Here is a 20,715-nt window from a genome sequence, read left to right as displayed (position 1 = left end):
ACCCTGCAAAGCCCGCATTGACCATGAATGACCTGCTGGCCTGGGCTTTCGAGCTGACGTGTCTGTGTCGGAGAGGGTAAAGCCACGTAGAGCCGAAACATCAAATCTTTGTTTTCACAATTTAGGTAGGTCACCTTAGGGTAAAAAATAAACATGTTGATACTTTTGGTTGACGAAACTAAGTTGACATTGTAATCTTTGCGACAGCATCCATACGCCGCTGTTTTTGTGAAATGACAAAGTTGACACCCCTCTGGTTCGAGACTTTTGGTTCAGCCCCAGTCCTAGTTCCAAGGGGCGTGGCTAAACGGGAGTATTACCAAGATGGCCGCTTTCAATGGGAGGTAAGACAAAGCGGTTAGGCTCTTTAATAGCGTATTTAACATTTTTCTGATGTTTTGTCGGCGCGCATCAGCTAAAAGTTTGTGTCTGTGGCAACCCACTTACGAAACCTGAAATCGAATCGTTCAATAGATAATTTATATCGCAAGTAGGAAGAGTCACACCGTCTGGGAAAAGTCGAGATCCCCCAATTGAATTAGCGGCTTGACAGCCTCGTTAGCCAAGTTAGCAAGCTACCCCACTGCTTTTCGGTACCTGGCGTTAAATGAAATGTTATCGTTGGTCACCCCATTGATCGGTTTTCAAGAGTCAATGATAGATTAATTTATTATTTTTTAAAGTAAAATAATATTAGCAATCCATTCATGCTGCTGCGTTTCACCAGAATACCGGTTACTGTGTCAGCTAGCAGTAGCTGAATAGCTAATTCAATATAACCTCACCAACTAATTTAAATTTGACAGAACGGCGGCAGATTGTTCCTAAACAACGTATTCTACCAAAATGTATAACGCGAAAATTACGTTCTAAGTCGCAGCTTTAACGACTTGTGAAAATAAATGTAACGCTCTAATGATGTTTACGCAAGAGAATTTGGAAACAGGAAATGGTTGAGCTCTGGAGGACACAAGCAGATCAAAGTCCATTGTTTTCTCCATAGCTAGCTCACTTGTCCCGTTTCTACATAAGAAGCCTCTCCATTAATTGCTAGTATTTGCTTAAGCAAATTCTTAGGGTATTCTGGCAAATCTCCAATATTAACTTGCAACCACTTACATTGTGACAGTGACCTAATCTTTAATTTGGCGTCTGTCCATCTGTTATGTGTCTGTAGGATGGTGCCTGCCCTGGTGCTTTGGCTGGCTGTATGCCTCAGTGGGACGTGGGCTGTAGATCGGGGGAATTTCAAGACCTGCGATCAGAGTGCCTTCTGCAAGTGAGTGAACTTGGTACAAAGACACAGAACATGAAGAGGAGCAACACTAGAACAGTGCTGCTGTTTGAAAAAGAAAAGTGTAAATAGTCCATGGTGAAAAGTGTTCTTTTGTCAACGTAGGCGTCAGCGAGCATTGAAGCCTGGCCAGTCCCCCTACCGAGCGCTGCTAGAGACTATGGAGCTGACCAACACCAGGCTCACCCTGCAGCTCATCAATGACAACAACAAGGTATACCACAAACACTTCGTGAAAGGGGGGTTCAGTGAGGGAAATAATCTGTTATGTATGTACAACCTTGGATTTGTAATCTTGCAAATGATGTATTTTGCATGATCTACCTCCCATATTTACCTCTCACTGACCAATTGATATTACAGAATGGTAATTAAACTTTTAACAAAAGTTACAATGAAATGCCTTGTGCGATACTTCATTTTTTTTCGATATGGTAATAAAATGCCTTTGCATTATTCCCTCACTTTCTCATCTCTCTTTTTCTCCTCCTCTTTCACCTCTTTCTACATTTATTGAAGGTGCGTCTGCTGCTGGAGCTCTATCGTCTCCAGGGCAACATGACAAGGGTGAAGATTAATGAGCTGAAGCCACTGAAGCCTCGCTTTGAGGTCCCAGATGTGCTCATCCAGGAGCCGCCTACTGAGCCGTAAGTCCCTCGTGAGCCTGACAGATGGATGGCTAGGGTGTAGACAAGGATCTGACAGATGAGTGGGTGTTATCAGAGGACAGTGATAAATTTGAACACATGTAAGATGGGTGTGTTCTGGTTTACAAGAAAAGCGTGTTCATTAGTGGTGGTGTGGGTTTGGCTGATGACATGTGTTGCTGTTGCTTTCTACCTTTTGACACTGAAACTTAACTTGCAGGCATCAGCTCAAATTGTTTCTTCCCCTCCAATCTTTGGTATAGTTGCTCACTGCGGGTGTGTCAGATGTTATTTTCAAGTTTAAAATTTAGAGAGTTTTTGAGAGTTATCATTTGCATGACTTGGCTGTATTGGAACATGTTGTGATAGGTTACTTGGATCCTTTGAAATCTTGATTTATTTATATTTATTGGCTTACTTACCTGAAGCTTTAATCCTGTAGATTTAAATGCAAAAAAATGTCCTTTTTGATACTCTCATGGGTAGAATTAAGGCAATAGCTTGTCCACAAATATCCAAATCATGGACACTTTTGCAGTTACACATTTTAATGGTTACTGTCAGTTAGGATTTTACCAGGTAAGATGAAACTGCACAAAGCTTCTTACATCTTCAAAAAGAAAGCCAAATGTAGAAGAGGGCAAGTAGCAGCGAGTTTGAAGTGGAAGCAAAGTTGTTGTTACTAGCAAACATATATGGTAGACCAAGCTTGTAGAAGACCTTTACTGACAGATACTATAACATCAGTAAGCTGAATGTCTCAACAGGCCTTATTTGTTTGGCAGAAGAGAAGGCGTTGGCGTAACAGCACTGTCGAAGCTTTAATGTTATTTGTCCATAGGTTTCAGTAGGGTTAAACAAAAATGATAGTCTTCAGGGTTGTAGCTTTAAGTTCTTACTAATTAAGGGGATGTTCCGCAGGGCAAAGTGGCAACTGACAAGGCTTTCTTTATTCTGCTTTAGTTGAGTAAACAACAGAACATGATACGGCCACTTAAATCATCTTGCTCCTCTCCTCTTGCAGCCTGTCTCTCCTGTCCAAGGATGAGAATGGAGTGGTTCTGTCATTGGGGGCGGAGTCCCAGAGAGTCATCGTCAGTGCCCAGCCCTTCCGATTAGACATCATGGAGGGGCATGAGGTACTAATGTCCCTAAACTCCCGTGGTCTGCTGGCCTTCGAGCACCTGAGGATGCGCAAGGACACGTGAGAATCCAGGCACACAAACACACATACACACCTCTTGACCAGCCCTTGTGTTTAATCATCCTCACCCAAAGGATGATTCTCTTTTTGTTCCCGTGAAATGGTTTTATTTTTCCAGTATTGTCTCTGACTCGTTGCTCTGTCCTCTTCTCCCTATCATCCTAGTTTCTCCTATAAAGTAACTAGCACAGTGGCTAGCGTGTGGGATAATATCAAGTGGGTATTCTCTAGGTAAAGACCCTTAAGCTTTGTAAGTGTGTATTCTGTTTCTTGTGCTAATGCTTCCGATAGTTATGTAACAAGTAGGGACTACTAGATCTCCCATAGCAATGAGTACTGAACGGAAAGTCTGGTATGCGTGAGCAAGAGGTAGGTGTGTGTGTGTGTGTGTGTGTGTGCGTGCGCGTGCGTGCGTGCGTGCGAGTGAGAGTGAGAGAGTTTGCGCATGGCAGTATTTGAGTCAAAATGGGTTTGAAGATCAAATTGCCAAATTGTTATTTCATAGTGGGCCATCTTCACATGTTCGGGGGAGCAGTCTGCATAATGATTTTAGCTCATTTCATGAAACAAAAAAAGTGAAATCATCCTGAGAAAAGCCTGAGATTTAGACCTGCTGCAGGCATGGCACTGATTTCCACTATATTTTATTTGTCATGTCAGATCTGTGTTTATTAACTGAATAACGTCCCTAGAATTTAACTCTAGTAGCCAGACAGTAGCAAATTAATCTAACTCTACAATTGCATGATTTACTGAATTTCGCAAACAGCTAGGCTAACTTAAATCGTCTTGGTTTTCTTTTTTTTTCCTTTTCTGAGATCTTGATGCACTTGCTGAAAAAAATACATAATGCATAGATAGATAACTGAGATGTGTCTGGACTAACTTAGAATTAAAGCAAGAACATTGCACTCTACCCTACATACATCTGTAGGTTATGTCCCTGTGGTTCCATATATCCAACTTTTAGACTTGTAGCCCTGTCCCCCAAATCCAACAATGACACCTCTCTTTGTGGTTATGCTGTAGTTCATAGTTTACTGCAGAGAGATTTGGTCACAACTCCTTTTTGTACTTGTGCACCAGATTTCTGTTCATTATGCAATTTAAACGTGTTATTGGCCACCCAAGATTCAAACAGAACCAAGACACGTTTTAGGGGTCTGGTGAAATGTTCTCCTCCCAACCCTGTAATGTGATGGCTCCAATGAGCAGAGTTTGTTCTTTAAAAAGACTTGCGGGTATTAGATGCTGCAGCCTCTAGAGGTCTTGTCCCCTGATGCAGAGCTTGATATAGCCACAAGGTAGGGAGTTGCACAATCCCCTTTGTCATTAGTGTGAAATCCTGTAGGATGTAGTAGAATACTAGTTAGCTAGCAGTGTGGCATAAAGTTCCAATTACCAGTCTCTTTTTTTGTATTTCTTATATCACAGGGAGATTTTTCTCCCATATCTTGTTACGGATGAGTACTGTGCAACTCCTTTTTGTGACACATCTCTCTTTCTTTGCATCCCCACCCTTCCCTTTTGCTGCTGTGAAGCAGTCAAGCGGACCCGGAGGCTGAGAAGAAAGAGGAAGCTGATCCGGCAAATCAGGCCGAGGAGGTAGTGAGCTTCAACACTGAAATACAAGCCTTTATATCCATACCTTTTTCTCCTCTACTCTTAACACTGTCATCGTTTGCCCCTCTTTCTCTCAGCAGACCGCAAAAGATGATGAGGAGAAGGTGGAGGATGGGATGTGGGAGGAAACGTTTAAATCGCATTCAGACAGCAAACCCAATGGTGGGTATCCTTGCGTCTCTGCCCCTGCTCTCCTCTGGTCTCTGCTTGGTGCTTATGCTTTAAAATCTGCTGCATCAGCAAGTCTCGCTGTGGAACTGATCTTTGCATTTTTATTTGTTTTTTGTTTTTTTTTCATTTTGGGACTAGAGACGTCGCAATATGAGAGAAAAAGTTTAACTTGGAATTTGAATCAAATGGGACATGTCGTACTGGTAGTGTTGTTGGCTGATAAAATGGTTCCTGCTTGCTTCATCCACCAACCTAGCTTTGAGATAACAGTATTGATTGCCTTGAATACATTTTTTATTTCTATTATTTTATTTTTTTTTGGTTTTCCCCCTTTTTCTCCCCAATTGTATCCGGCCAATTACCCCACTCTTCCGAGCCGCCTTGGTCGCTGCTGCACCCTCTCTGCTAACCCGGGGAGGGCTGTAGACCAGTGGTTCTCAACCTTTTTGGGGTCCTGGACCCCCTGCGTATTTTTGATCTATCCTGAGGACCCCTCCACCTGATCTTGGGGGAGGGGGGTTGCAATTTGATAGAAACAGTAGAAACTGCATTTTAAATTGCATTATAGCATTTATTCACTCTTTGGGGCAAAAATAAGAGCTTTCAGTTGTAACTTAGATATAGTTAACAAAACAGAATTCTTATGCAGTAACTTTCAGATATATGTAACAAAACAGAATATGTATTCAGTAACTTTCAGATATATGTAACAACAGAATTTTTATGCAGTAACTTTTAACAATGCAAACGGGAGCGAGATCGCTTATTAAAATACAATAAATTACACTTGTGAAACAGATGTAATTACAGAAAAAAGTCCTGTTACCCTTTATAGTTTAGGTAGATAAAGGTCTCAGTCACATTTGAGTAAAATAATCCTATTTCTATAAATGTCATAGGATCTTTTTTTTAAAGATATTTTATTTTCACGGACCCCTTGCAATTACACCACGGACCACTAGGGGTCCGCGTACCCCCGGTTGAGAAACACTGCTGTAGACTACCACATGCCTCCTCCGATACATGTGGAGTCGCCAGCCGCTTCTTTTCACCTGACAGTGAAGAGTTTTGCCAGAGGAACGTAGCGCATGGCAGGATCACGCTACCCCCCCCCCCCCCGAACAGGCGCCCCGCCCGACCAGAGGAGGCGCTAGTGCAGCGACCAGGACACATACCCTACATCCGGCTTCCCACCCGCAGACACAGCCAGTTGTGTCTGTAGGGACACTCGACCAAGCCGGAGGTAACATGGGGATTCAAACTAGCGATCCACATGTTGGTAGGCAGCGGAATACACCGCTACACTACCTGGATGCCCTGAATAAAAATGATTAATGAAATCTGTTTTTGGGGTAGCGAATGACCCTTATAGAAAGTTTTACACTTCCTGTTTGTTATCATGCCTTAGCTAACCCATGCTTTTTTTGCTCTCCCTCCTCAGGCCCCTCCTCTATCAGTTTAGATTTCTCTCTACCTGGGGTGGAGCACGTCTATGGCATTCCAGAACATGCGGACACCCTCAAACTAAAAACCACAGAGTGAGTGGCAATGGCATGCCTGTCAATCACGTTTTCAAATGGGAAATTGACTTAAGTTCATTTGCGGTCTTCATGTCCTTACCCTCCACGGCATCATGTAGCACCTGCTGTTGTAGTATACCCAAATGAAGAAAATCGCCCAGCAGGCAAAATTGTTCTCCATTGTTAAAAACGTGTTAACACTTTGACCTCCATGTGTTTCCAGTGTTGTCTATAGCAATTTTACTATTATGGTATTTTTAAAACATGCTGCATGTTACCGCTGACAGTTTGGTTTTTTAATACTCAGTGAGGAGTGTCAATGTAGTGAGCAAGTTTTGAAATATTTATTCAGTTGTCTAATAACTTTTTACATGGTGTGTATACATGTGTGTTTCAGCGGTGGGGAGCCATACCGGCTTTATAATCTAGATGTGTTCCAGTATGAGCTGTACAACCCAATGGCTCTGTATGGCGCTGTCCCAGTCATGCTAGCCCACAATGCCCAGCGCACCACCGGCATCTTCTGGCTCAATGCTGCAGAGACATGGGTAGACATCAGCTCCAACACAGCAGGAAAGGTAACAACAGGCCCAGGATTAATCTGCCTCACTACCATATTGTTCCATTTACTGTTCATTTGTCTCTCTCTCTGTCTCTCTCTCTCTCTGTCTGTGTCTATTGATCATTCCACTCACTCCATTGTTTGTGTCTCCAGACAGTGTTTGGGAAGATGCTGGACTATGTGCAGGGCTCCAGTGAGACGCCACAGACAGATGTGCGTTGGATCTCTGAGAGCGGTATCATCGACGTTTTCATCATGCTGGGACCAACGCCCTATGATGTCTTCTCCCAATATGCCTCCCTCACAGGTGATAGGAGCATGCAGTTAATTGCCTGTGTGGGTGGAGATTTGGATGTGTTTTTCCCAGATTTTCCTGACAAGCACACATGGGACTAGATCCATGCCTTCACTGCTGTGTTGGTTCTAGACACTAAAAACCAGAAGCCTTCTGTCACATTGGGAACAGTTAAGAAACGCTGCTCTTTCTTAAAGGATACTTCTTTTTTCCCCACCCCAAATGTCAGGCATCATTTAGAATCACACAGACAAAAACTTAACTGATTACTTTAGTATCGAGAAACTTACCGCTTTGCTAAATGTTCTTGTTGGGCTTCAAGATAGTCCAATGGGCAATCATTTAAGCCTACAAAAACCACAATAAATGAACGTATCCTTCTTTATAGGTTCACAACAGTGTTGTCATGATTATTTATGTGATCCAACAAAAGACATATACACCATTAGTTTGGGGTCTTTGTTTAAAAGAAATCAAGCAAAAATCTGTTTGACACTGCTTGGAAAAAAATACCTGTTCACATGTGAAATAGGCACTCATTTCAAGTGTGGTCCTCGAGGTTTTAAATTTGTTGTAATTTGTTTTAAAGCCAATCCCGCTTTGGTACTGCCTGAGGTCTGTTTTCAGTGTGGGTATTCATGGATCTTGACCAACTAGCCTGTCTTTGCCCCCAAAGAAATGACTGTCTTAGCCTTCCTAGCCTAATGGCAAGCTCATTTTGTCCTCCTTTCCACCAGGCACCCAAGCCTTCCCTCCCCTGGCGGGCCTGGCATACCATCAGTGCCGCTGGAACTACAATGACCAGGAGGATGTGCAGTCTGTGGACGTAGGCTTCGACCAGCACGACATCCCTTACGACTTCATCTGGCTGGACATCGAGCACACGGACGGCAAGCGCTACTTCACCTGGGACCCGCATAAGTTTGCCACACCCAAAGACATGCTGGAGGCTCTTATGGTCAAGAAACGCAAGGTAAGGATAGTGCTGAAGGACAGAAAAAGAAAGACATCGCTACTCACTCTCTTAGAAAAGGAACGGGATCCTCATTTGTGCCCACTAGAATCTCAACAGATCTCACTAAAAGGGTTCAAAAGGTCACCTTTCTCCTCTACTCTTTTTTTGTCACTAGTTTGTTTTTTATATATATATATATATATATATATATATATATATATATATATATATATATATATATACACACACTACCGTTCAAAAGTTTGGGATCACCCAAACAATTTCGTGTTTTCCATGAAAAGTCACACTTATTCACCACCATATGTTGTGAAATGAATAGAAAATAGAGTCAAGACATTGACAAGGTTAGAAATAATGATTTTTATTTGAAATAAGATTTTTTTTACATCAAACTTTGCTTTCGTTAAAGAATCCTCCATTTGCAGCAATTACAGCATTGCAGACCTTTGGCATTCTAGCTGTTAATTTGTTGAGGTAATCTGGAGAAATTGCACCCCACGCTTCCAGAAGCAGCTCCCACAAGTTGGATTGGTTGGATGGGCACTTCTTTGAGCAGATTGAGTTTCTGGAGCATCACATTTGTGGGGTCAATTAAACGCTCAAAATGGCCAGAAAAAGAGAACTTTCATCTGAAACTCGACAGTCTATTCTTGTTCTTAGAAATGAAGGCTATTCCATGCGAGAAATTGCTAAGAAATTGAAGATTTCCTACACCGGTGTGTACTAGTCCCTTCAGAGGACAGCACAAACAGGCTCTAACAGGTACTATTTAATGAAGATGCCAGTTGGGGACCTGTGAGGCGTCTGTTTCTCAAACTAGAGACTCTAATGTACTTATCTTCTTGCTCAGTTGTGCAACGCGGCCTCCCACTTCTTTTTCTACTCTGGTTAGAGCCTGTTTGTGCTGTCCTCTGAAGGGAGTAGTACACACCGGTGTAGGAAATCTTCAATTTCTTAGCAATTTCTCGCATGGAATAGCCTTCATTTCTAAGAACAAGAATAGACTGTCGAGTTTCAGATGAAAGTTCTCTTTTTCTGGCCATTTTGAGCGTTTAATTGACCCCACAAATGTGATGCTCCAGAAACTCAATCTGCTCAAAGAAGTGCCCATCCAACCAATCCAACTTGTGGGAGCTGCTTCTGGAAGCGTTGGGTGCAATTTCTCCAGATTACCTCAACAAATTAACAGCTAGAATGCCAAAGGTCTGCAATGCTGTAATTGCTGCAAATGGAGGATTCTTTGACGAAAGCAAAGTTTGATGTAAAAAAAATCTTATTTCAAATACAAATCATTATTTCTAACCTTGTCAATGTCTTGACTCTATTTTCTATTCATTTCACAACATATGGTGGTGAATAAGTGTGACTTTTCATGGAAAACACAAAATTGTTTGGGTGATCCCAAACTTTTGAACGGTAGTGTATATGCACACTTTTTCTTTATCTGTCCATAGATGGTGGCCATTGTGGACCCTCACATCAAAGTAGACAGCAATTACAAGATCCACAATGAGATCCGTTCTCGGGGCTTCTACGTAAAAAATAAAGATGGAGGAGACTACGAGGGCTGGTGCTGGCCTGGTAAGAGATTGACAGTCCATTATTTTATCAAAGGAAATTCTCTCTTGACGTTGACTGTCCAGAAGATAGCTATTTAATGCAGTTGTATTTCAGTACAGGTTTTTTAATGAGCTTATTCTGCCACAGCAAGTTTGTTGCTTCTTCAAACTTGTCCCTGCCTTTGTTATTAGTTTGCATTTTGCTGCTGTGATGAAAATGTAAAACACTATGTGATGATTGGTTTTTCCTGGGAGTGTCCAACCCAGCAATTACCGTTACAATGAGCAACCACAAAACATTCAAGATTTAGATAATCTTGGATTAGCTGTTGAGAATTGTTTGCATCTAAATCTTGAGGATTATAGCTTTGTTATTTTGTACTATTAATAAACTGTTCAGTTGACTTGATTTTTGCTAAGTTGCAAGAGAATTATTAAACTCTTAGCACATGCAAATGAGGCTAATTTGTGATAATGGGCTATACAAATAAAATTGACTATTCACTGTCAAGCAAATATTTTAATTTCATTGGGGTCATTCGGGTTATTTAGAAACGAATGAAAATAATGGCTTCTTTGTTCCTTGATGAAACCCTTCAGGTAATGCAGGCTACCCAGACTTCACCAACCCAGAGATGAGATCCTGGTGGGCTAGCATGTTTGCCTATGATCAGTATGAGGTACGCTCAATACCCCTACAATTCTGCCTCATCTTTTTGGAAAGGGGAAAATATAACCAGTGCATGACTGTGTACATAAATTAGTTGCCTACAATGCTTCCAAGAGAAGAATTTCAAATGTCAGCTGTTGTGCCATGTGCAGGATTTCAATGAGATGGCCCATAGATGAGCCATAGATGAGCTTCGATCCATTGCAATGAAAGTTAATATGTCCATGTTCAGTCCTTATTCTTCTCAGCTTTATTATGACCCTTCGCTCTCTTTCCCCAGGGCTCCATGAAGAACCTGTACACTTGGAACGATATGAATGAACCGTCAGTGTTTAATGGGCCGGAGGTCACCATGCACAAGGACGCCATGCATGGCGCATGGGAGAATCGCGACGTGCACAACCTCTATGGCTTCTATGTGGTACGTTTGCCATTTTGTATCTTTCACATTTGTGTGCGTTGTAACTTTTTGTCTTGTGTCCAATGCGATCTAACTGTCTTGTATACACTGCTATAGCAAATGGCCACAGCAGAAGGCCTGATCCAGAGGTCAGGGGGAGTGGAGCGCCCATTTGTCCTGACCAGGGCTTTCTTTGCTGGGTCACAGCGCTATGGTGAGCCCTCTATTTTTTTCTCTATTGTCCATCTACTTTTATTTCTCTGCTATGCTGACCTGCATTTCAATCTGGCACACTTTTTTTTTTTTTAAATCACAAGATTAAATGCATTTTGTTTACATGAAGCTGTGGCCAGGCTGGTGCATGTACTGGTGATGTTTTATCAAACAATCTGAGATAACATTTGTTGTTCAAACTGGGTCACATATTTAATGAACAAGCCATTCTAATAGCGTTGAATCATGTCTTACATGTCTGCTGAGCCATTAAAGAGCAGGAACATGTAGCATTCAGCTTGTGTAAACCTGACTCGAGGTGTGTGCGTGTACGTGCGTGCATGTGTATCTGAATGCAGGTGCTGTGTGGACAGGCGACAATGCTGCTGAGTGGGAACATCTGAAGATCTCCATCCCCATGTGTCTGAGTCTGGGTCTGGTCGGGATCTCTCTCTGTGGGGGTAAGCGTCACTTGCCTTATAGCAAGGTGCTAGAAAAAGAGAAGAGTCTTACAAAGTCTAGAGTTGAACTTTTCAAGTCTGGTGGTTTGATTCAGTTTGCTTGGATACAGACATTCAACCACCACTGATGCTGTAAAACTGATCAAACTGAAAAAAATAGCAACTTGAAACTTTTGTGGTCCATGGCTCTGCAAATTAGACCTCTAATTAGCAACAAAACCACAAAAATGAGTGCTCAAAATGATCTTCGCCAAAAATAAAGTTCAGCCAAACTTAAAAATCATATTTGTTATAGTTATATCTGCTCAGGGCAAGGGCTGTCTTATGTCCTAATATTCAAGGGTAAAAAGTAACCAAAAGGATGAAATTTACATTTTACATTTTCTGGCTACACAAGTCCACCAACTATTACTGCATCTGCTAGTAGATGTCATCCTGGATTTTCATACATAGATACCCTGTTTGTATCGAGCGAATCACATCATTTATTTAGAATATTGCATACAACTTAAATTTATATACCGCCTTTCAGGTGACCCAAGGATGCTTTACACATAGTGGAGCAGACGAAACAAAAAATTCAAGAACAGAAAATAAAAATAGCAAAGATTGCTGGGGATGATAGAAGCAAGTAGAGATAAAAGGCCTGGATGAAAAAGTGAGTTTTCAGGAGTTTTTTAAGTGTCCAAAGAAGCAGCGTTGTGGATCTCTTCTAGGAGAGAGTTCCAAATGGTCGGGGCTGCTACACCGATGGCTCTGTCCCCAAAAGTCCGTAGGCTGGTCTGGGAAATGGAAAGCAGGCCTGGGTCTGTGGACTGCAGATTCCGGGATGGAATATAGGGGTGGAGGAGGTCTGATGGATACTAGAGGGTGATGTGCTGCCAGGGCTTGGTGTGGGTGAGAACTCTGGCAGCTGAGTTCTGCACATACTGAAGCCTGTCTAGGGCTTTGATGGGTACCCTAGACAGGGCTTCATTGCAAGGTATGGATGAGGGTCTCAGCCACAGAGTTTGAGAGTGATGGCTGGAGTCAGGAGGTGTTTTTGAGGTGAAAGACAGCAGATTTAGTGATGGATTTGATGTGTGACTTGAATGAGATAGTGGAGTCCAGAATGACACCCAGGTTCCAGACCTCTGGGGATGAGCAGAATGAGCAGCCATCCATGTCGAGGAGAAGATCTCCAACCTTTCGGAGCAGCGCCTTGGGAGCCACAAGCATGAGTGCTGTCTTATTTAGTGCTGAGATACAGCTGCATGTCATCAGCATAGCAGTGGAAGCGTAAACCATGGTGGTGGATGATCTGACCAATACGGAATATGTAGATGGTAAAGAGGAGGGGTCCAAGCATAGAGCCTTAGGGCATGCCTTGGTTGACTGGGGCCAGGGTGTAACTAGAGTCTCTGATGGTGACAGACTGTTTCCTGTTAGAGAGATATGACGGGAACCAGGAGAGCGCTGCACTGGTGAGGCGTTTTAGGATGATGATATGGGAAACGGTGTCGAAGGCTGCAGAGGTCCAGGAGGATGAAAGTACTGATGTGACCAGAAATAGCAGTGATGAGGAGGTCATTGGTGATTTTGATAAGGGTGTTCTCCATGCTCTGGTGTGCTCTAAAGCCAGATTGAAGGGGTTCATAGAACTCGTGGTTGGAAATGTGCTGATGGAGTTGGGCAGCAACTGCTCTTTCCAGGATTTTACTGAGAAAAAGAGGGTTGGAGATCAGCTGGTAGTTGGTGAGGTTTTTTTTTCTAGATCTGTTTGATTTATTTATCTATCTGTGTGTGTGTGTGTGTGTGTGTGTGTGTGTGCGCGCGCGCGCGTGCACACGTATGTGCAATGTATATATTTTTTCATATGCCCATTTTATTTTGTTTTTATTTTATCTTGTTTTATTCTTTTATTCTCTTGTACCAACAACACCAAGCTAATTTCCTAATGCATGCAATGCACATGGTAGTAAAAGAATTTCTGATTCTCATATGCATAGATATTCATTAAATAACGACTCCTAAGGTGTGGCAGCAGATGGTGTGCTTTATGCCAAAATGGAGCCATTAAATATGTGTACAATGTCAGGTATCGCAAACACTGCATTAGCCGATGTTAGCCAGGCTAGATGGGTGGCTTCAGTAACCATGGGGACAGAAACCTATTGTCATGACTGGTCATCTTAGGTTGGTAGGTTTGATAACTGCTGGTAAATCACCCTAAGAGTCAGGATTGTATACTCCCATTTTCTGATTTAAATATTTAATATTTCTAGGTCTGGTGCTTAGTCCAGAGAATATAATTACACTCCTTTCCAGTAAAACATTTCAAAATATTCAGCTAATGTAGGTTCACTAAAATAGTAAAGCTGGTGCATCGACACTCCTCCTAGCGCTACTGATTTTGTGGGAGCTTATTCAGAATTTTTCCTTTGGCTTATGTTGAAAGGAAATAATCCTGGTTAACAGTGTCCATGGCCTTCACTTTCTTAAAAAATAGAAGCTCCAATGAGGTTTTCACTGCAGATTTATTCTTTGTGCAGAGCTTCACTTTGGCACCTTATTTTCATTAAATAATTTTTACACATCGGTAATGACCCAGGTGTATTGTCTGTCGATTAATATCCACCTTGTTTGTCTCTTAGCGGATGTGGGCGGGTTCTTCAAGACTCCCAGCAGTGAGTTGCTGGTGCGCTGGTATCAGACAGGAGCCTACCAACCATTCTTCAGGGCCCACGCCCACCTGGACACCCCCCGCCGCGAGCCCTGGCTCTTTGGCCCTGAGAACACTGCGCTGATCCGTGAGGTGGTGCGCCAGCGCTATGCTCTGTTGCCCTACTGGTACCAGCTGTTCCACCATGCATATCACACTGGACATCCAGTCATGAGGTACAGGCACAAGGTTTTGTGTGTGTGTGTGTGTGTGTCTGTTGGTGTGTTTTCAATATCTCACCATCCTTCTAATCTCTGTTGTAGACCCTTGTGGGTGGAGTATCCTCAGGACTCTGCTACGTTTGCAATGGACAACCAGTTCTTGATTGGTGAGTCAGAGGCAGTGGGACAAGTGCATGCAAAAGCTGTCATGTTTTCCCTAAACTGAGAAAAACAGGAGACTTGATTTTTGAATTTATTGGAAACTATTTTCAAATAACTTGGAAAACCTGCATCCAGTGTCTATCCCTAAATACAAATTTGATATCTAAGTGAATTTGAACGTGCTGCTTCATATTATTCAGATTTTGCTGATTTGATACTATTGGATTAAGTATTAAATCTCTTTTAATTTATTGATCATCACCTCATTTTTGAATAGCGGCCACTGGCCTGAGTTGATCACTGAATTTCATAATGGTCTTGAACTGTAATATTTAATAATACCAAGCTGTAATATTTTTCTGTGTTCCCTAACATTGTCCGTAAGTTTATTCCATCTGCTTTCTCTGTTGGCTCAAACTGCTGATCGCTACCTGTTATCTAACAGTTTTACTTGCATAATTATGTGAATGAAAAGTTCTTTTAAAGTTGATGTTCAGCCTCTGGTTTTGTTAAATTGAGGAAGTGTGGCATCCAGGTAGCAATAGCAGTCTACTCCGTTGCCTACCAACACGGGGATCTCCGGTTCGAATCCCCGCGTTACCTCTAGATTGGTCAGGCATCCCTACAGACACAATTGGCCGTGTCTGCGGGTGGGAAGCCGGATGTGGGTATGTGTCCTGGTTGCTGCACTAGCGCCTCCTCTGGTTGGTCGGGGGGCCTGTTCGGGGGGGAATAGCGTGATCCTCCCACGCGCTACATCCCCTGGCGAAACTCCTCACTGTCAGGTGAAAAGAAGCGGCTGGCGACTCCACACGTATCGCAGGAGGCATGTGGTAGTCTGCAGCCCTCCCCCAGATCGGCAGAGGGGGTGGAGCAGCGACCGGGACAGCTCGGAAGAGTGGCGTAATTGGCTGGGTACAATTGGGGAGAAAAACGGGGGCGGTGGGGATTGGAGTGTGTTTGCCAGTGTTGTCCTAGACTTTTGCTTCAACTATTAACTTTTGGTACAGATACGGACTTTAAGATATCTTTTTGCTTGTTGCCATCTGTACTTGATAATCTCTGTTGGATGTTTTAAGAGAGAGCAAATATTGGGCCTCAGAGCCAGTAGCCACACATCTAACATGTAATCAATACACTGTAGTCTGACTCCACTATGTTTTGCCCAGGGAGAGACCTGCTTGTGCACCCTGTGACTGAGGAGGGGGCCAGGGGAGTCACTGCATACCTGCCTGGTAAAGGAGAGGTGAGAAAGCCACCCTCTCTTCCAGCACTCCGCAAAAATAAGGACAGCGGCCTTACAGGCAGCAGTCTCTTCTGTTGTCTGGTGATATGATTTCAACAAAGTTAGCATGACCTTATCAAGGAAAAACACTTGAGTTATTTGATGCAAGTAGAAGCACTTTTATACAATATACCATTAGAATGAGTGCAAATGGAAGGTTTTGTTGGTTAAGCCATATTCTAACCTGTCATTCTGTCTTCCTCTCTCTGTCTTAGGTCTGGTTTGATGTCCACACCTTCCAGAAACACAATGGAGCCCAGAACCTTTACATTCCTGTCACTATGAGCTCTGTAAGACGATGTACACACAATGTCCAACAAACACACTCATTTCCTGTGTCTGTCTGTGTAAATGTGTGCATGTAGTTGCAGATTGTCCACATTCACCCCTTTAAACGAAAACTTTTTAACATTTTTCTACTTTATGGAGCTCCTTCGCATCCCTGAAGAGCACATAGGTTTTTCCATTTCTGACTTATAATGGTGGACTCCTCTCTGCTTTACTGCCAGATTCCTGTATTCCAGCGTGGTGGATCCATTATTCCCAGGAAAGTCAGAGTTCGCAGGTCTTCCTCGTGCATGGAAAATGATCCCTACACCTTATACGTGGCCCTCGGCCCCCAGGTAACACAAAGATGTCTAGCACTTTTGAGTTTTTTGTACCTTCCATGTCTGTTTAAACGCTCAGGCCAGCCGGTAGCAGTGTCCTATTTGATATGTAACCGACTGACTGATTTTCTGTGACAGAGAGCTGCAGAGGGGGAGCTCTACATTGACGACAGCCACACCTTCAACTTTGAGAAGAAGGAGTTCATTCACAGGAGACTGTCCTTTGCCAACAACATCCTTTCTTCTATGTGGGTTTTAGGAGTATTGTCTGTCTTAGTTCTGTTAAAAAGGGCTTTAATCAGTCCTTCATACTTGAAAACATTTGGCTACTTTGAGGAGATGTCCAGACTTGTTGAAATTTGTATACATGAGGATATTTAACTTTAAAGAAAAAATTCCCCCATATAAATCACCCAGGGAGCTAGCCTACATGTTTTCTCCGGGAAATGTACTTTCCAGTTTTTTTTAAACATTGTTTTGTACTTAAATATTTAGTTCTCGCCTTTTTCCTTCACAGTAATCTGGCTCCAGATGCACAATACTCTACCCAGTCCTGGATTGAACGCATCCTCATACTGGGAGCCAGTAAGCCCAGCAAGGTCACCCTCAAGACTTCTGGTGAGTGCATGAAGCGTTTGTCATGTGGTTGTTTTACACAGGTTACAAATTGCACACGCGCCATCATTGGTTTAAGGCTCACTACATGTGTCACTCAAGGTTTTATAGGTCCACTGAAATTAAAAATATGTATTTATTCTTGTTTCCTCGTATCTGCACAGAAATTCATCAAAAAAATCAATTTTATTTTTATTTTGTTTTTGTGTTTCGAAGATTAATGTCTCTTCTTTCTGACAAATATGATATTTTTTACATCAGCCTGCACTTGCAGGTGTGGGAGTAAGATAAAGAGAAGACAAGTGATCTTCTGCCAAATTGAAACTAGCCAATAGCGTATCAGTGTCTAAATTTTTCCAGAAATGTCCTGCTGTGATTGACTCTCAGTCAAATCAATCTCCCTGCCCTCACAAAGTGCCACAGTTCTGTTTCATTCAGATATATATGTCAGTTAACAGTGTTTCAATGCTGTTTCATGAGAAATTTAACGTAGAGGGCCAAAGTGCAATATGTGGATTAAAAATATTACTATATATTACTAGATGGTAATTATTTACCTTTTATTGGCCTGTCTGACAGAAATGTGACATCCGCTTTTATGTTCCTCCATGTAATTTTCCCTTGTTAATATGCCCTGTAACCATGAAGCTAGTCAGTCAAAATCATTCCTTAAATTTCTGCAAATTAAACATTTTCTAGGAGGGCTAAATGCTGGGTTATGAAGAACTTTATTTGACATCCAGTCCTCTGCTTGAAAGAGATTTCTTCCTATTATTTTATAGTTTTATTTTTAATGGCTGGATGGCTTTTCTATACATGTTCGTAGACTCACTCTGTCCCCATGTGTTTTTGCTTTCTCTCTCTGCAGATGGTCAGGAGCGCCAAGTGGAGTTTGAGTTTGACTCCTCCATGTCAGTTTTGACGCTTCGCAAGCCCGGCATGAATGCTGGGGCAGACTGGACGGTGGCGCTTCAGTAAAGATGGAGACCCAACTGGACTGAACAGGAGAGGGAAAGCGAGGGACCCAGTGGACTACGCTACAGGCCCTTATACAAAGAAACCAACGAAAGCAAGAGGAGAAGACTGCCTCACTCATGATGGAACATGGATAACATAAACTGCGGACCTTAACACAAACAAACATACACACACACACACACTTGAAATACACATACAGTTCTTGGCATTCTCACACAGGCTGTTTTTCTGTAAAAGTGAAATCTTTGAGATTCTCCCAGACACATTCAGTATCTAAACTCACACGAAGTTACCTGGATAAAGCCACGTTGTCATGTCTCTGCCATGTCCTGCTCCTGCTCCTGTTCAGTCAAATTAATGCCAGTTGGTCAAGTAAAAGGAGGATTACAACCAGATAAGTAGTTTTGTTTGTCACATCATATTTCAGTAAAGATCAAAATAAATTAGCAATTCAAAAGATGAAGTTACTGTAATGGGTATTTGAAAGTAGACGGAAAACATTCAAGAACTTTTTTTTTGTGTGTGCCCCCCCCCCCCCCCAAAACACCATCCATCCAATATGTCTCAGAATAACTAACATCACAGCGGAGAATTTTGGCCGTTTTTTTTTTTTAAGATGAAGGTGCAAATTTAGGTTCACATGGTCCATTTAATACCTGATTCCGTCTTTAAGGCCGTGTGTCCCTCATTTGAGATCATATCAAAGTTCATTCCATCCCCTGTCTAGCGCCAGCACTTCAGGCGTGGGAAATCAACCTCCGTTACTCATGCTGCACTTCATAAAGGGTCGCGTGTAGGGAGAACGGATCAGTGGTGCCCTGTGTGAATCTGTATAATGTCCTGTGCATTTCTTTTTTTTTTCTTTTTTAATTTATTGAAGGAAAAATATCTGCGACAAATCAAGGCTATTTCATTACTAATTCATCTCTACAATTTGAATTTGTGCACCCAAATGAATTTTGCTATCTCTGAATTAGTTAACACCATCTAACAATGACTACTTAACAGAGAGGTTTTATTTGGAGGGGGGTTGTCAATTTTTGGTAATTTTGAACAAAATGCTATTTGACATCATGAACTGTTCAGGGTATTGCACCACTGACTATGTTGAAGATTCATCCTGTTGGCGGATTTTCTTTATTTTTGTCATGTTTTTTCATGCCAAACTTAGTTTACCTTTTCTTGTGATTCCTTTACAAAACTGCACTCACAGAAAAAAAAGCTAAAAAGCAGTTTGGGTATCGTTTGTGTTACATTTGAGGTGGGAGGGGTTGCTCGATACTGGAATGGTCCAGGATTTCCAGGGTGTCATTTTAACATTCATATCTAATTGGGCAAGTCACACGTAATCCTTGACCCGTATGTTTAAGTGCTGAGTGCCCACTGAAGGCTTTTTTTTTTTTTGGCTTTTGATGATTTTTGTCCTCAAAAGTCACATCTAAATGTGAACAGAGCAACTGTAAATATTCATTAGGACCTCTGGAGACTCTGGAGCCAGCCCTGACCAGTCACAGCATCTGACCCTTTTTTGGGAGCATTTTAAATGTCTTGAGATTGTGTTCTTGATTATTTTACCGATCAAGTTGTACATTTGCTTCAATGTTTTTGGAGATTGAGCGTTTTATTTGGACAGATGTACTGAGCTGGTAGAGTGGAAGGCAGAGTCTGCAAATGTCAAAATCAAATTTGTCAGATGTACTTTACAAATTGAGACCAAGTGAAAATAAATGACCAAATGTTACAAAAAAACAAAACTTGTTCTGTCAAATTGAGTTGGGTGTTACACTTATTCCAGTTTGTCACTCAACTCAGTGATGTGCTGTGAAGATCTGTGTGTGCGTAGGTTTTCATTCAACCCGCCAACCACACCAGATGCAGACTAATGGGTGAAATCACCTGGTGTGTTGGGTTGTAAAGAAACCCCCCATACACACACCCCTCTATGACACTTTGGTTGAATTCATTCCATTATTTTGTTTTATTACCCCCCCCCTTTCTCCCCAACTGTACTCTGCCAACTACCCCACTCTTCGAAGCCGTCGCCAGTCATTGCTGCACCCCCTCTGCCGATCTGGGGAGGACTGCAGACTACCACTTGCTTCCTCCGATACGTGTGGAGTGGCCAGCCGCTTCTTTCCACCTGACACTGAGGAGTTTCGCCAGGGGACATAACGCATGGCAGGACCACACCACCCCCAACCCCACAAACAGGCGTCCCGACTGACCAGAGGAGGCACTAGCGCAGCGACCAGGACACATACCCATATCCAGCTTCCCACCCGCAAACATGGCCAGTTGTGTCTGTAGGGATGCCCAGCCAAGCCGGAGGTAACACGGGGATTCAAACCGGCGAGCCCCGTGTTGGTGGGCAACGGAATAGACCGCCACGCCACCTGGATGCCCGAATTCAAGCTATTTCTGTCCGCATTTCCTGTTGATCAAGCTGCCCGCGTTGCGCCCCCTGCTGGTTGAACTCCGCCATAGACGTGCAGTCCCCACGGGTAATATTGTGGTGAGCTGGCATGAAAGGAGGCAAGAGGCAGAGATCTCGTTTGAATGGCAGCTCCTGTGTCCCATTCACCACACGACCCCGGAAGTCAAAAAAGGTTG

General features: G+C 42.7%; 1 protein-coding gene across 6 annotated transcripts; it reads left to right on the top strand.

Moving 5' to 3' along the window:
- Nucleotides 1–335: 335 nt before the first annotated feature.
- Nucleotides 336–19,846, top strand: ganabb (glucosidase II alpha subunit b). Of its 6 annotated transcripts, none has more exons than XM_056278443.1 (25): nucleotides 336–344; nucleotides 1,178–1,279; nucleotides 1,400–1,508; nucleotides 1,814–1,941; nucleotides 2,966–3,145; nucleotides 3,311–3,376; nucleotides 4,690–4,750; nucleotides 4,849–4,930; nucleotides 6,381–6,477; nucleotides 6,857–7,037; nucleotides 7,175–7,328; nucleotides 8,054–8,289; nucleotides 9,747–9,873; nucleotides 10,452–10,531; nucleotides 10,802–10,942; nucleotides 11,039–11,135; nucleotides 11,494–11,595; nucleotides 14,229–14,472; nucleotides 14,560–14,624; nucleotides 15,789–15,865; nucleotides 16,120–16,194; nucleotides 16,414–16,527; nucleotides 16,651–16,760; nucleotides 17,030–17,130; nucleotides 17,996–19,846. In XM_056278443.1, exons 2-25 carry the CDS (start codon nucleotides 1,179–1,181, stop codon nucleotides 18,103–18,105), a joined length of 2,838 nt encoding a protein of 945 aa, XP_056134418.1. In that variant the 5' UTR covers nucleotides 336–344; nucleotide 1,178; the 3' UTR covers nucleotides 18,106–19,846. The 6 variants fall into 6 exon arrangements, with proteins under 6 accessions (XP_056134418.1, XP_056133811.1, XP_056133042.1 ...); XM_056277836.1 differs by having other exon boundaries at nucleotides 4,846–4,930; XM_056277067.1 differs by having other exon boundaries at nucleotides 4,687–4,750; nucleotides 4,846–4,930.
- Nucleotides 19,847–20,715: the final 869 nt, after the last annotated feature.

Source organism: Lampris incognitus, chromosome 1, assembly GCF_029633865.1.
Source record: "Lampris incognitus isolate fLamInc1 chromosome 1, fLamInc1.hap2, whole genome shotgun sequence".
Taxonomy (NCBI): Eukaryota; Metazoa; Chordata; class Actinopteri; order Lampriformes; family Lampridae; genus Lampris; species Lampris incognitus.
This window is presented reverse-complemented; position numbering and strand designations above follow the sequence as displayed.